The sequence below is a fragment of the Anabrus simplex genome, chromosome 2 (assembly GCF_040414725.1).
Source record: "Anabrus simplex isolate iqAnaSimp1 chromosome 2, ASM4041472v1, whole genome shotgun sequence".
Classification (NCBI taxonomy): domain Eukaryota; kingdom Metazoa; phylum Arthropoda; class Insecta; order Orthoptera; family Tettigoniidae; genus Anabrus; species Anabrus simplex.
The window spans coordinates 468,082,780-468,095,924 of record NC_090266.1 but is presented as its reverse complement, the minus strand read 5'-3'; the positions used below and the strand labels follow the sequence as shown (position 1 = coordinate 468,095,924).

At 35.4% G+C, this 13,145-nt stretch overlaps 1 protein-coding gene across 2 annotated transcripts in view; it reads left to right on the top strand.

The window, feature by feature from the left end:
• The window catches only part of PlexB (plexin B), a 1,268,238-nt gene that overhangs the window by 1,159,272 nt on the left and 95,821 nt on the right, over window positions 1-13,145 (top strand). Inside the window, exons 11-14 of one of the 2 annotated variants that reach the window (XM_067140855.2) lie at window positions 2,146-2,562; window positions 2,954-3,253; window positions 11,274-11,694; window positions 11,998-12,057. In XM_067140855.2, the coding sequence (XP_066996956.2) occupies window positions 2,146-2,562; window positions 2,954-3,253; window positions 11,274-11,694; window positions 11,998-12,057 (1,198 nt within the window). The remainder of the gene's footprint in view (window positions 1-2,145; window positions 2,563-2,953; window positions 3,254-11,273; window positions 11,695-11,997; window positions 12,058-13,145) is intronic. The other variant, XM_067140856.2, reaches the window with a different exon arrangement.

Here is a 13,145-nt window from a genome sequence, read left to right as displayed (position 1 = left end):
AGTGAGGATGATTGAAATGCCTGCCTCTCTGGTCTTTAGGGACATCAACCCCGATGACCTCGATGTTAGACCCCTTTAAACAACAACAACAAGCATCATCATCATCATCATCATCATCATCATCATATGTCTCTGGAGAATCTGGATACATCCATGTGAAATTGAAAATGTGTGCATAAGGGTGGTTTTACAAACTTGCAGAGAGCCTAATCTGTAATGAAATGTGGCCTTTTTTGGAGAAGTTGCATCTGTTAGTCCCTTTCTTTCATCTATTAGGTTCCTCTAGGTCAACACATTGCATTAAATAAAGGTTCTGTTCATCATAAGATAAATTATAAAATCTAGAAAATAGGATGGTTTTAAATCACAACTCAATTCTTTACATCCATATCTCTTACATTTGCAATAGAAATTATCTATTGCTTTCTTATGTGCTTCTACATTCTTACCTCTTTTACTGGTGTAAGCTCTTCCACTGTCCCTTAATTGTTTTTGTATGACATCTTTCCACTCACTGGGATCACTTTTCTTGCATTTATTTTTCGTCAACTTGTGTACATCGCTTGCTGGCAACAGTATATTACTATCACTACTAGCGTCTGATTGCATGACCACTGTGTCAATGAGTAACTAAATAAGCTTAGTAATATACAACTGAAAACACCAGAACAATCTTCTCATTAGAATGTGTTCATTACATTGCATTCAATTCATAACATTGTCGCAGCACTCGTGCAGGAACTGATGTAACATAGACTTTTGTTCCATTATTTTTAAAGTGCATTTTGCTTCACAATTTCTAGAATGCTATAGCCATCTGTTGAGATATCAGTGGCTTAGTGCACAAACATTGTATGTCCATTTATGGCCAGTTTGGAGTTAATACGATATTTGGATGTCTCTCAAACATATCTAGTTAATTCACAATTATAGTATGTCCAAATAATAGGGAACATGCTGGTTTCCAAGGTGCAAATATTGCATGTCCTAGTTAAATCAACAACTATACTTCACGAATGTTGTATGTCCCATATAATTTTAGCCTAGGTATGTCCATTTGGTTTTCATTTCACTTGAAGGTGCAGATATTGTATGTCCAGACATACTATTTTGCTGTTGAAAATTTCAAGTTCGTACTGCCTTGATGGAGCACAAATATTGTATGTCCTGGACACTGTTTTGAAAGATTTGAGACATATTTATAACTGAACAGTGATTATTCAACTTTATTTAATTACTTATTATTCATACCTTGTGATTTTATTAAGAAAATAAAATAATTTAACAATAGATGATGAAAAAGAATGTTGAAATTTGAGAAATACAACGTTTGTGCTTGGAAGTTCTCTTTCACATTGTTAGTGCCAAATGTTGTATGTCCCAACCTTCCATTAAAATATAATGAATAATTCCTTTACTGATGCACAAAAATGTGGTCCAATTGTTGAAATACAATTACAAAGAAATAATCTATAGATCAGTAACACTGACTACAGCTATATTATTTGACATAAGTAAATGCAACTTCCATAAACTTTCAATTTGAGTTTTCTCAGAATCATGATTTTTGGACGTACAGTGTTTGTGCACTAAGCCATTGATATGATATGCTCAGACTATCTGCAAATACGGATCCAGGACACATCATAGATGTTTGCTCTGTGAATATCTCAAATACCACAAATTGTAACAAAGACATTCGATTGTGCATACGACTCAATTACAAATGTCTCTTTTTCTTGTGCTGTAACTCCTTAATAAATTTTGTGCCATAGTGCCATTATGTCCTCTACTTGATGCATCATTTATATCTTGTAATAGTGTAGAATTGATTGTGATGTATCAAAAGAGAATTGTCATGATGATGATTGTGTTTCAAGGGGGCTAACATCTATAGGTTATCAGCCCCAAGAGAATTGTCATATCTGTCACCTTCCTTCTGATGTATGTATTGGTTATAGCGCTATCAAAGGAGGACTTATATCCTTAAAATTTCAGTGAATTCTCTCAAATTGTCTTTATTTCATAGCCTTCAGTTTTTAAAATTTTCATTCCTGAATTAGGTCACTGTGTTAGGGAGACCAAGTGGAAGCAATTGATCAGTGAAAATGATTAGTTTCTAATATGTGATTCAATGATTTTCAGGATGTACAACTTGAAGGGGTATTCCCTCCCATGGGTCCACAGAGTGGTGGAACTCAGTTAGCCATCACTGGTAAAGACCTCAACATTGGTAGCTCAATTTCTGCATACTTAGATAATCTACCCTGCCAAGTGAATTCAACACAGGCCTCGAGTAGTCGCATCACATGTGTTACCTCACGATCAAATGGGCCTGTGAGGATACAGAAGTTGACTTTGAATATTGATGGTGCCAATCGGACTCTGGAAGGCAATCCTTTCAATTACACATTGGATCCTACAATTATGGAAATAAAACCTTTGAAAAGTTTTGCATCTGGTGGCAGAATGATAACTGTTCATGGCACAAACCTCGATACTATTCTGAAACCAGAGATGGTAGTCTACATTGATGATGAGCCTAACCCTATTAATAAAACGGTAAGAATATGACTCTCAATACTTGTATTTCATTGGTGCAGTGTTTAAAAAAAAAAGAAAGAGAAACTATGGGGTTACTTCATGGCAATTATGAGTTAAAAAAGAGAACTTCCGATTGCTCATGATATGATCTCAAAAGAAGTTTCACTTTTTACGCCACTGTATGATTTTCTGTGGATGAACTGTAACTGAGCATTTGAAAACGAACCAGGGATACAGAATTTATCTAGCTTGACTTTACTTTTACTAAGTGACTCCAGTATATGAATTTTATTTCTAATTTTAATATCATGTTTTAGCTTTTGTACCCTTCTGTGATGTATACTTTAAGAAACATGAAGAAATTTGATCTTTTGTTCATACTTATATTAAATTTTTTGTACAAAAACAGGTGTGTACGGTACTCAACACTGCACAAATGGAATGTCCATCACCCCCTGTGAACCTCAAATTTTGGCAGACAGCTAGACAGCGCCGCTCCCTTAGTAAGACTCCACGCTCATTACCAAAGTATAGGGAAACTACCTTAGCCCTTAGGATTGGATTCATAATGGACAATGTTGAAGCTGTAAAAGATCTGGAGAAACACTTTCAAAGCCTCAGATCACAATTGTTGTACGTAGAGGATCCAAAATTCTTCCAGTTTCCTAATGAAATAAAACTATATAAAGGAGACACATTAGTAATTGAGGTAAGTTAAAATATTTAGTGGTACACTGTGGAAATATTTATTTATGAACATGCAATTCAAGTGCAAGTGAAATCTCTATAAGTGTAAAACAAAGAAGACAGTACATGTTCTTATTTATGGGAAGTGTACAAACAGACACATTCATTTTCCTCACCATCAAACTTCCAAACTTTTGATCTTTTAAACTTAAACATCAGGAGGAAAATTAGGAGAGCCAGGTTGAGTGGCACAGATAGTGGAGTGCTCTCTTTCTGAGCTCCAAGTTGGTGGATTCAATCTTGGTGCAGTCCAGAGGTATCTGAAGGTGCTCAGATATGCCAGTCTTGTGTTGGTAGATTTACTGGCCCATAAAAGAACTCCTATGAGACAAAATTCCAACACATTGTCCTCTCTAAAAACAGTGAAAGTAGTTAATGAGACACAAAATTAATAACATTATCAGCTGATTGATTGCTGGCTTTCTGAACTCAAGTTGGTGGGTTCAATCCCATCTATTTGATGGTTCTTAAATACATTCATCATTTCCGGCAGGCACAATCTGAAGGTAAGAGCACAGATTCATACTGAGGTATTGCACTTGAAAATGTGAGTCAAAATGTTCTCAACTATCTTAACTGAAATAGTTGTGGAGGAAATAGGCACACTAATCCCAGAAAGCCAGTTTAGCTTAGAGATGCAACCATCATGCAATTACTTACCTGATAGAACTGGCACAAGATGCCTTATGACATGGGGGAAAAATATCATGTGGTCTTCATAGTCTACAGGAAAGATTTTGACCACTTAGAGAGAGGCCCAACCACAAACTCAGTCAGATGATCATAAATACAGATCCCATTGCAAGAATAATCTATTAGTATAAGATAAAATAATATGTCCTGACTGACTGACTGACTGACTGACTGACTGACTGACTGACTGACTGACTGACTGACTGACTGACTGACTGACTGACTGACTGACTGACTGACTGACTGACTGATTCATCATTGCCGAGCCAAAACTACTGAACATAAAGAAATGAAATTTTAGGGATACATTTATATTACGATGTAGGTGCTCACTCATGGAGGATTTTTGGATATTCCATCGCTAACGAGGTGAAAAAGGGGGTGCATTTTTAAATAAGAGTATCTATATGTCAAAAACTGAACAGTTTTTTTTTTTTGCTTTACATTGCACAGACACAGATAGGTTTTATGGCAACGATGGGATAGGAAAGGCCTAGGAATGGGAAGGAAGTGGCCGTGGCCTTAATTAAGGTACAGCCGTAGCATTTGCCTGGTGTGAAAATTTGAAACCACAGAGAACCACCTTGCTGCCGACAGTGGGGTTCGAACCCACTATCTCCCGGATGCAAGCTCACAGCTGCGCGCCCCTAACTGCATGGCCAACTCGCCCGATACTGAACAGATTAAAGATGTGGAAATTGTTATTTGGAATCTCCTTTAAAAATAAGGAAACAAGTAAAATGGACTGAGAAAGGGGTTGAATTATTTTTATTAGGCTACTGGTGTCTACAGACAAAAATTTGTATTTGGAATCTTTTTAAAAAAAAATCCACATATTTCTTGTTTTAAGAAAATCCACTTACGGGGGTGGGGTGGTTGAAAAGAAGTGAAGTAAGTGTTGAATTCTTTTTATGAGAATACTTAAGTATCAAATACTGAAAATGTTACAGATGTGAAAATTGGTGTTTGGAATCTCCTGTAAATGTAAAGGAACTTGCATAAGTTGTTTTCTGAAAATCTGCTTAAGGGGAAGTGTTAATGTAGTGAATATTTAAAATGAGCATATCTACAGAATATCTACAAAAAATTAACATATTACAGATGTGAAAATTGGTAATTTTAATCTCTTTTAAAACTAAAGTACAACGTATGGACTGAGAAAGGTGTTGAATTATTTTGATTAGGATGCTGGTGTCTCAATAAGTGAAGATGTTACAGGCATGAAAATTTGTATTTGGAATCTTCATTAAAAAATAAAGAATCACGTATTTTTTGCTTTCGGAAAATCCACTTAAGGGGGTGGGGTGGGTGGAAAGAAGTGAAGAGAATGTCAAATTCTTTTTATGAGCATACTTATATTATATATCAAATACTGAAAATGTAACACACATGAAAAATTGGTATTTGGAATCTCCTGTAAAAGTAAAGGAACACGCATAATATTTTTTTTGAAAATCCGCTTAAGGGGAAGGGTTAAAATGGGTGAATTTTTAAAATGAGCATATCTACACTATATCTCATAAATGTAACATATTATGGACGTATCAGTTGATATTTTTAATTTAATTAAAAAATAAAGTAACACGTATTTTTTGTTTTCGTAATAAAACACTTAAGGTGGGGGTGTTGTAAAAATTACCGAAAAAGGGGTTGAATTATTTGTATGAGGATACTTACATCTCAGAACTTGAAGATGTTACAGACATGAAAATTTGTATTTGGAATCTCCTTAAAAAATAAAGAGAAACACGTATTCTTTTGTTTTTGGAAAATCTAATTAAGTGGGAGGGGATAAATTAATTGAAAAATTAGTTGAATTCTTTGTATAAGGATACTGTTATCTCAAAAACGAAGGATGTTTCAACGTAAAAATTGGTATTTGGAATCCCTTTAAAAATAAAGAAACGCGTATTTGGGGTGGGGGTGAGGGAATCGGCTTAAGGGGGGTGTATAAGGTGTTGAATTCTTTTTATGAGGATACAAATAAGAAGCGGACGTAAAACAATACACCCCTAAGGGGTTTTTGACAGGGGGTAAGGATGACGACAGAAATATGCATTTATATGAAACCGTTTGAATTACGAAGTTAAAATTTCAAATGATATCCTAGGTGTTAAATAACAGATAGGTCTTATGGCGACGATGGGATAAGAAAGGGCTAGGGAAGGGAAGGAAGCGGCTGTGGCCTTAATTAAGGTACAGCCCAATTTCTTTGCGATCATTTAAGAAAAGGCTAGGGAAACAACAGATAGATAATCTGCCACCTAGGCAACTGCCCTAAATGCAGATCAGTAGTGACTGATTGGTATTGACAGAACGTTTGAAACAAATTTAACCCCTCAGAGAGTTAAGTGGGGATTGAGATCCAAAAAGAAATATATTCATTCCTCCAAAACGTTTTAATATACGAAAACAAAATTCCAAACAGATGTATATTCTTTAATCCCAGGTGTGAAATAGGATATATTTTTAAATGTTCCACCCCCAAATTGTTAAATGAGGTTAGCTCTGTAAAGGAAATTAAACATCCCTCCCAAACCATTTGACAAATTTGTAATTTTTTTAGAAGGGTCTTCTTTTATGTCCTAGGTGTAAAATATCATATACTTCAAAATATTTCTCCCCTAAGGGGTTTAGATGGTGGTTGGCTCTCAAAAACACAATAGCCATTCTTCCAAAACCGTTCCAGGCATGAGCTTAATTTTTTTTTATGAAGGGTGTTTTTCTGTATCCTAGATGTTAATAAATATTTAAAAACATCCACCCCTTAAAACAGGATTCATTCCTCCATTACTGTTCGACCACAAAATCAAAATTTCACTGGTTGGTTGCTTTTACACCCTAGATGTTAAATAAGATAGGGTTTAAAACATTCATATTCTTCCATATGTGGTACAAACGAGTGTTAGATCAGAAAATAAATAATCATTTCCCCAAAATCGTTTGACGTATGAACTGAGGGCGTATTTTACAGGCTCAGCTGACAGTGGACTCTCCAAAATGTAAAACTTTGAATAATAACCCTCAGTTTAAAACCATAGCAAAGCACGGGTATCTTACTAGTAATGAATATAAAGTCATAACTACATTTAAGGCGACCCCATCGTACTAATAGCTATATGATTCATTTTTCATCCCAGACCTGGTCAGTGACTGGAAAACAGGTTGCAGGTCTTCATCTTCAACTACATTTAAATAAACGATGGAGTCACATCATCCAAAAATTGATCGAGGCAAAAGGAGTTCTTCAAGGACACAACAACAAAATTGCCTCAATGTCACACCGACACAGATAGGTCTTATGGTGACGATGGGATAGGGAAGGGCTAGGAGTGGGAAGGAAGCAGTTGTGGCCTTAATTAAGGTCCAGGCCCAGCATTTGCCTGGCGTGAAAATGGGGAACGACGGAAAACCATCTTCAGGGCTGCCGACAGTGGGTTTCAAACCCGAATGCAAGCTCACAGCTGCATGCCCCTAACCACATGGCCAACTTGCTCAGTTCTTCAAGGAGATCCAGTGAGTGTGATACTCTTCAATATCATGACAGCTGATATCACCACCATCACCAAAATCACCACAGTTGTCCTGGTAATGTACTCTGATGTTATGGCAATAGGGTCTGCTGATATAAAAGACATTTAAGAAGTGTTACACAGACCTGAGATATGGGACACAAACTGAAGTATGGGCAGAGGCAAATGGCTTACAAATAAATCATCAGGAAACAAAACAGATAACCTTCAGGTAAAAATGCAATGACTCTCTTCCAAACTTCAAAAGTATGGAGTCAACATAATTTGGGATACTCTTGTAGTCAGGGACCTAATAAAACTAGAAAAGATCAAGGCTTGCTTCATGAAGAGAGAGATAGGAATAGCAAAATTAGCACTATCGAGACTGACATATATTCTGATGAAAGAAAGTTTCTTCAAGTGCTACATTGACAAAAGAAAATAGCCATATGGAGTGAGTTCTACTCAATGGATGCCATGATGGAGGCAAGCCAACTATCAACTTAGACATGTCGTTTCATGTTTTGCAGTGCATGGTTTTCATCACAAACTATGTACCACCAAGAAATTTCACTATCCAAGTGAAGATTGTTTGTGTCAGTTGTGCAACAAACACTGTACTCTGTATTATGTCAGCGTATACAAGAAAGGACCAGTCTCGTTAACAAAACTGTGTAGTGAATAGCTGAAACTTTATCTTCAATACTTATATTATATTATATTATATTATATTATATTATATTATATTATATTATATTATATTATATTATATTATATTATATTATATTATATTATATTATATTATATTATATTATATTACATTGGCTATGTGGGTCCCCTATGACCCATGAAACCTTGCCGCGGTGGGGAGGCTTGTGCGTCCAATGAAGTAGATAGCAGGTGCTACAGCCATCACTAACTCACGAGGACATGCAGGTCTCTATGTATGTATGTATGTATGTATGTATGTATGTATGTATGTATGTATGTATGTATGTATGTATGTATGTATGTATGTACTAATGATGGCTAAAATATTCTGGAAATAAAATATTCCTCCTGATCTTCTTGTGGGGACTACACAAGAGGGGGCAATCGACAGAAAGATGAATACTGACATTCTGCACATTGGAGTGTGCAATGTTAGATGTTTGAATTGTTGTGGTAGGTTAGACCATCTGCAAAGAGAAATTGATAGACTAAAGTTAGATGTAGTTGGTATAAGTGAAGTACATTGGCAGGGAAAGCAGGATTTTTGGTCATGTGACTACAAAATTATAAGAACAAAATCAAAGGGGGGAAATCTAGTACTTTGTTTAATAAAGAAAATAAGACAGTGGGTAAGCTGCTATGACCAGTATAGTGAACAGATTGTTGTTGTCAAGATAGACACCAAGCCAATGCCCATCACAATAGTGCAGGTCTATATGCCTACTAGTTCAGGGATGATGAAGAAATCAAAAGAATATATGAAGAGATAAAAGATAGGAGATTTAACCCTCAATGGGGCACGCTCTTTCGACAAACATTCTCAGTCTTCTAAACAGCAGTGATTATTATAATCATTTTTGTACGACCTTGGAATTTAATAAAATCTTTGAAGTTGAATAATGTTGCAAGTAGGTTTATTTTTATTTAGATCATATTTAAAACACTTCTACATACTCAATGGCCTTATTAGACAAATATTTTCAAAAATTTAGTTGATTTACAACGAAATCGTGAAAGTTTTGAAAATTAATTTCCATTATATTTATTTTTCCAGGTTTATAACATAGAAGTTATTTGAACCAAACCAAACCAAACCCCATGGCACTACAGCCCTGAGGCTTCCCTTCATCCTCTCATCACTCTGTAATATTTCAGGCATGAATAGTCATAAATTAAAACAACAGTTTACAGAAATTCTTGTATTTCAAATGATAAAGACGACCAATTTTACGGCATAGCAATCACCTATTTGTTATAACTGTGAAAACAACTTATATTATACATAATTTTGAGTATTTTTGAGTTCATATTCAATTCAAATTCAATTTTGTACTATTTTCTTTATGTAAACATACTGATGAATTGTTTTCATTGTTTTAAAAATATGTATAATTGACGTGATAGAAAATATAGAAGCTTTTGCTCATTGCATCAAATTCACAGTATTCAGATGTATTCTGTCCTGTTGAATAAAAATGGATACAAGTTGTACTGTATACATTTATTAGTATTAAATTTATGCACTGAAATTCTCTTCTATTGAATAAATTACGGTAGTTTCTGCACTACATTACTTACTGTTTTCGATTTGCTTTCTTCAATCCACTTTTTTTTTTTAGAGCCATGCTATTCTTATAAAGAAACTGTATACTGATTGTTAGAAACTGTACATGTTTTAAATACATATTATACTTATTCCTGTACACTGTAGTAAGAGAACGTGTGGATTTACTGCCATCCCATCAAAGAACCTTTCACAAGACCAGCTTGTGTGCATAGTCAGTTTCTATATAACAGCTGAAGAGGTGTAATTAACACATATTATTATGGTTGTTCTAAAATTCTTTTAGATACATTATAGTTGAGTATCCAATGTGTTCTGCGACCAAATTCATAATGGTTATTCTTCAACTGATTAGATTGCTGTTCTTTCCTGAGACATAATAAAAACCCATTGCCTATACTGCCCTTGAAGGGCCTGAGGCTTGTTGAGATGATTACTGCCTTGCCATGTGCAGTGTCACATGTTCATTGTGATGATCTGCCGTGACCAGGCGGTATTCAACCTTGAAACAAATATGTAAATTCCCCCCCCCCCCCCCCCCGACCCCTGAGTGAAAGGCAGAGACTCTGTGTTTGCATCATGGGCTTAACACTAACCTGACCTAATATTGCATCAAGTAACTATCACACTATCAGATATTTCCATCTTGTTTTTATAAATAATATCTGAGGTTCATTGATTTGTATCTTGCAAAATGACAGTCCTGCACAAGATCTATATCTAGGAGCCATGGGGTACAGGAACAGTAAGCCAACACCTATGAGCATAATAAATTATTTTAGAATTTTTTATAGTATCCATACAAGATGAACGAGCTGCATAAGCAGAAACGTATCAGGAAGAAGAAGATCCATACAAGAAAGAAACTTCTTATTGTAACTCTTCCAATAGAAAGTTCACTGAAAATTTTCCAGTTTTTGGTTGAAGATACTCCCTTTGTTCCTAACCCTCTTGCCAGACATCATGTTAAAATGTTAATCTGAAAATAATTAGAAGTATTCTCTTGATACTGGACTAATGAATAAAGGTTTGGGGCACTAAATAATTATACAAATGTGATCATTTCATCCAGTTGCAGTGACCTATACTTCGTATGCCTTAATTACTGCGAATGATGGGAAAGACAGAAACATCTTTTTGTGCTGTCATTAGCAGGGTAATTCTGTCACTTAATTGGACATGAGATTATGTGCAACATATTCTGTTATTTAGTACTTGCATAAAGCCCTGGGACTTAGCCAGATAAGTACGTTTCCAGCATTCTAAAATTCCTAAAGTCATAAATTACAAAATAAAATGTATCAGTGATCACTCTTAAACTTGACTGGTTCCAGTAAATTAATTTTTTGCACAAAGGTGAATGTATACATTTTTGTTTTTAGAGTTCACTTCTGCAAATGATCTGTTTAAAGAAATAATTGACATATTTTATACTGGAAATTTCTTATTTTATGATTTTATGACCGTTCATTTCTGTTCACAATTTTCTGTTCTTTTTACAGGGAGAAAATCTGAATCTGGCAAGTGATGAGTCTGATGTGAATGTTACTATTGGAACCCGTCCCTGTAATGTGACATCTCTTGCATTGACACAACTAGTATGTACTCCACCAGAAGTCCAGCCTTCTGGAACTGACGAAATTGGGATAAAGACAGATAAAGGTCTTCCTTTAGTGGCTGTACGTGTTGGACGGACTCTTAGATTTCCCATTGGGTTCCTTCGTTATGAAGTGATCAAACCTTATACATTCCCTCCAGAAGCCATTGCTGGGATAGCAGCTGGCACATTCTCCCTTTTCTTCCTCTTCGTCATTGTTTTAATAGTATATTGTCGCAAGTCAACCCAGGCTGAGCGAGAATACAAACGAATTCAGATTCAAATGGATACCCTGGAGAGTAATGTGCGCTCCGAATGTAAACAAGGTCAGTTCCTTTAAAAGCTTTTATTTTTGATATGCCGTTCAGTGTGGTATCTTGCACCTGTAGATGATTGAATTGCCATATATAGCAGTTCGGAGCACGATGTAGTGAACTTTTAATTTGTTTTATCATAATATTTTGCTGTTCACTTTGTTCTAAATATGTTCTGATAAGAAATTAAATGGCACCAATTAATTTGCATATCTAGTTACATTTATTTCTGAATATTTATAATAAATTCTCTCTTATTGATTACTATTATCGCATCGCAAGGTAAAGGGAAGTTTGTTTTTCCATTTCTTTCAGCTTTCGCCCAGATGTGCACCTGGGACCCGCGCCGCAATGCTGGCTCGAGGCTGCTGCATGGTATTGCGCTTACTATTGTAGTTCCTGCACAGTGTTTTGTCTTGATGCTTATATCACTAACATTGTTGTGTTTTCCAGCCTGGGCAGCATGTGTTGGACTAATACTGGAGGATTATTTCTTCTGGGAATGATACCAGTGAATGATGTATTTATTCTGTTGCATGATAAGTTGTTTGATCAGTCAGAGGTTTCAGCAAATTAGTGCTCTGTATTTCATTGTTCATTCCAGTTCACTTATTTAATACTATGTTTGGGCAGTTTAGTTTTACTTCAAAGTTTGTGGTTGATTTAAAATTCTATACTGATTAATTGCCATTTGTATTCTTATTAAAATACTTCCAATTTTGATATTATTTTTATTGTTCAGAGCATCATGTTGATAACATTTTCTAATGAGGAATTTTAATGCTATTTATTCGGAGCCTCGAACTAAGAAGATCTTTTGCCCATACTTTGCACCATATGTTGTGAACCTGTGGGTATTTGGAAATGGCGGAAGTGTAAAATGTTGAATGTGAGGAAAGGAACATTAAGGACGACACAAATACCCAGTCCCCAGGCCAGGGATATTAATCATTTACAATTAAAAACCCCTGACCAGGCCAGGAATCGTACCCAGGGTCGCCGGATGACAGGCGGACGCGTTGCCCCCTACACCGTGAGACCGGACTTCTAATGAGTTAATCTTACACAAAGGTCACCTTAACCGTAGCACACATGTACTTTTAATTTTTTTGGGAAAGACGAGATGTTCATTAATGAAGGATATTGCATTACAAATATTCATTCAGCACCTAATTGCAATTGGTAAAACAATATTTTAAGTTAAAATAATCTTTCTTCCCTAAGATTGTCTTCAAATATTCAGATCCTGAAGAGTTATATTTCAAAATATCTTGAATTAGCCATTGTATGCTGCTATAAATAAAATAAAGTAATATCATTAAAATGAAAATTGCTCTTCACAGAGAGAGTGAATGTGCATTTCATGCACATTGAATAATTTACGATTGCTGAGAGTGAACACCAATAATATACTTCTGGTGTTGTGGAGTGATATAAATATTATTATACTCTTTTAGAAGAGT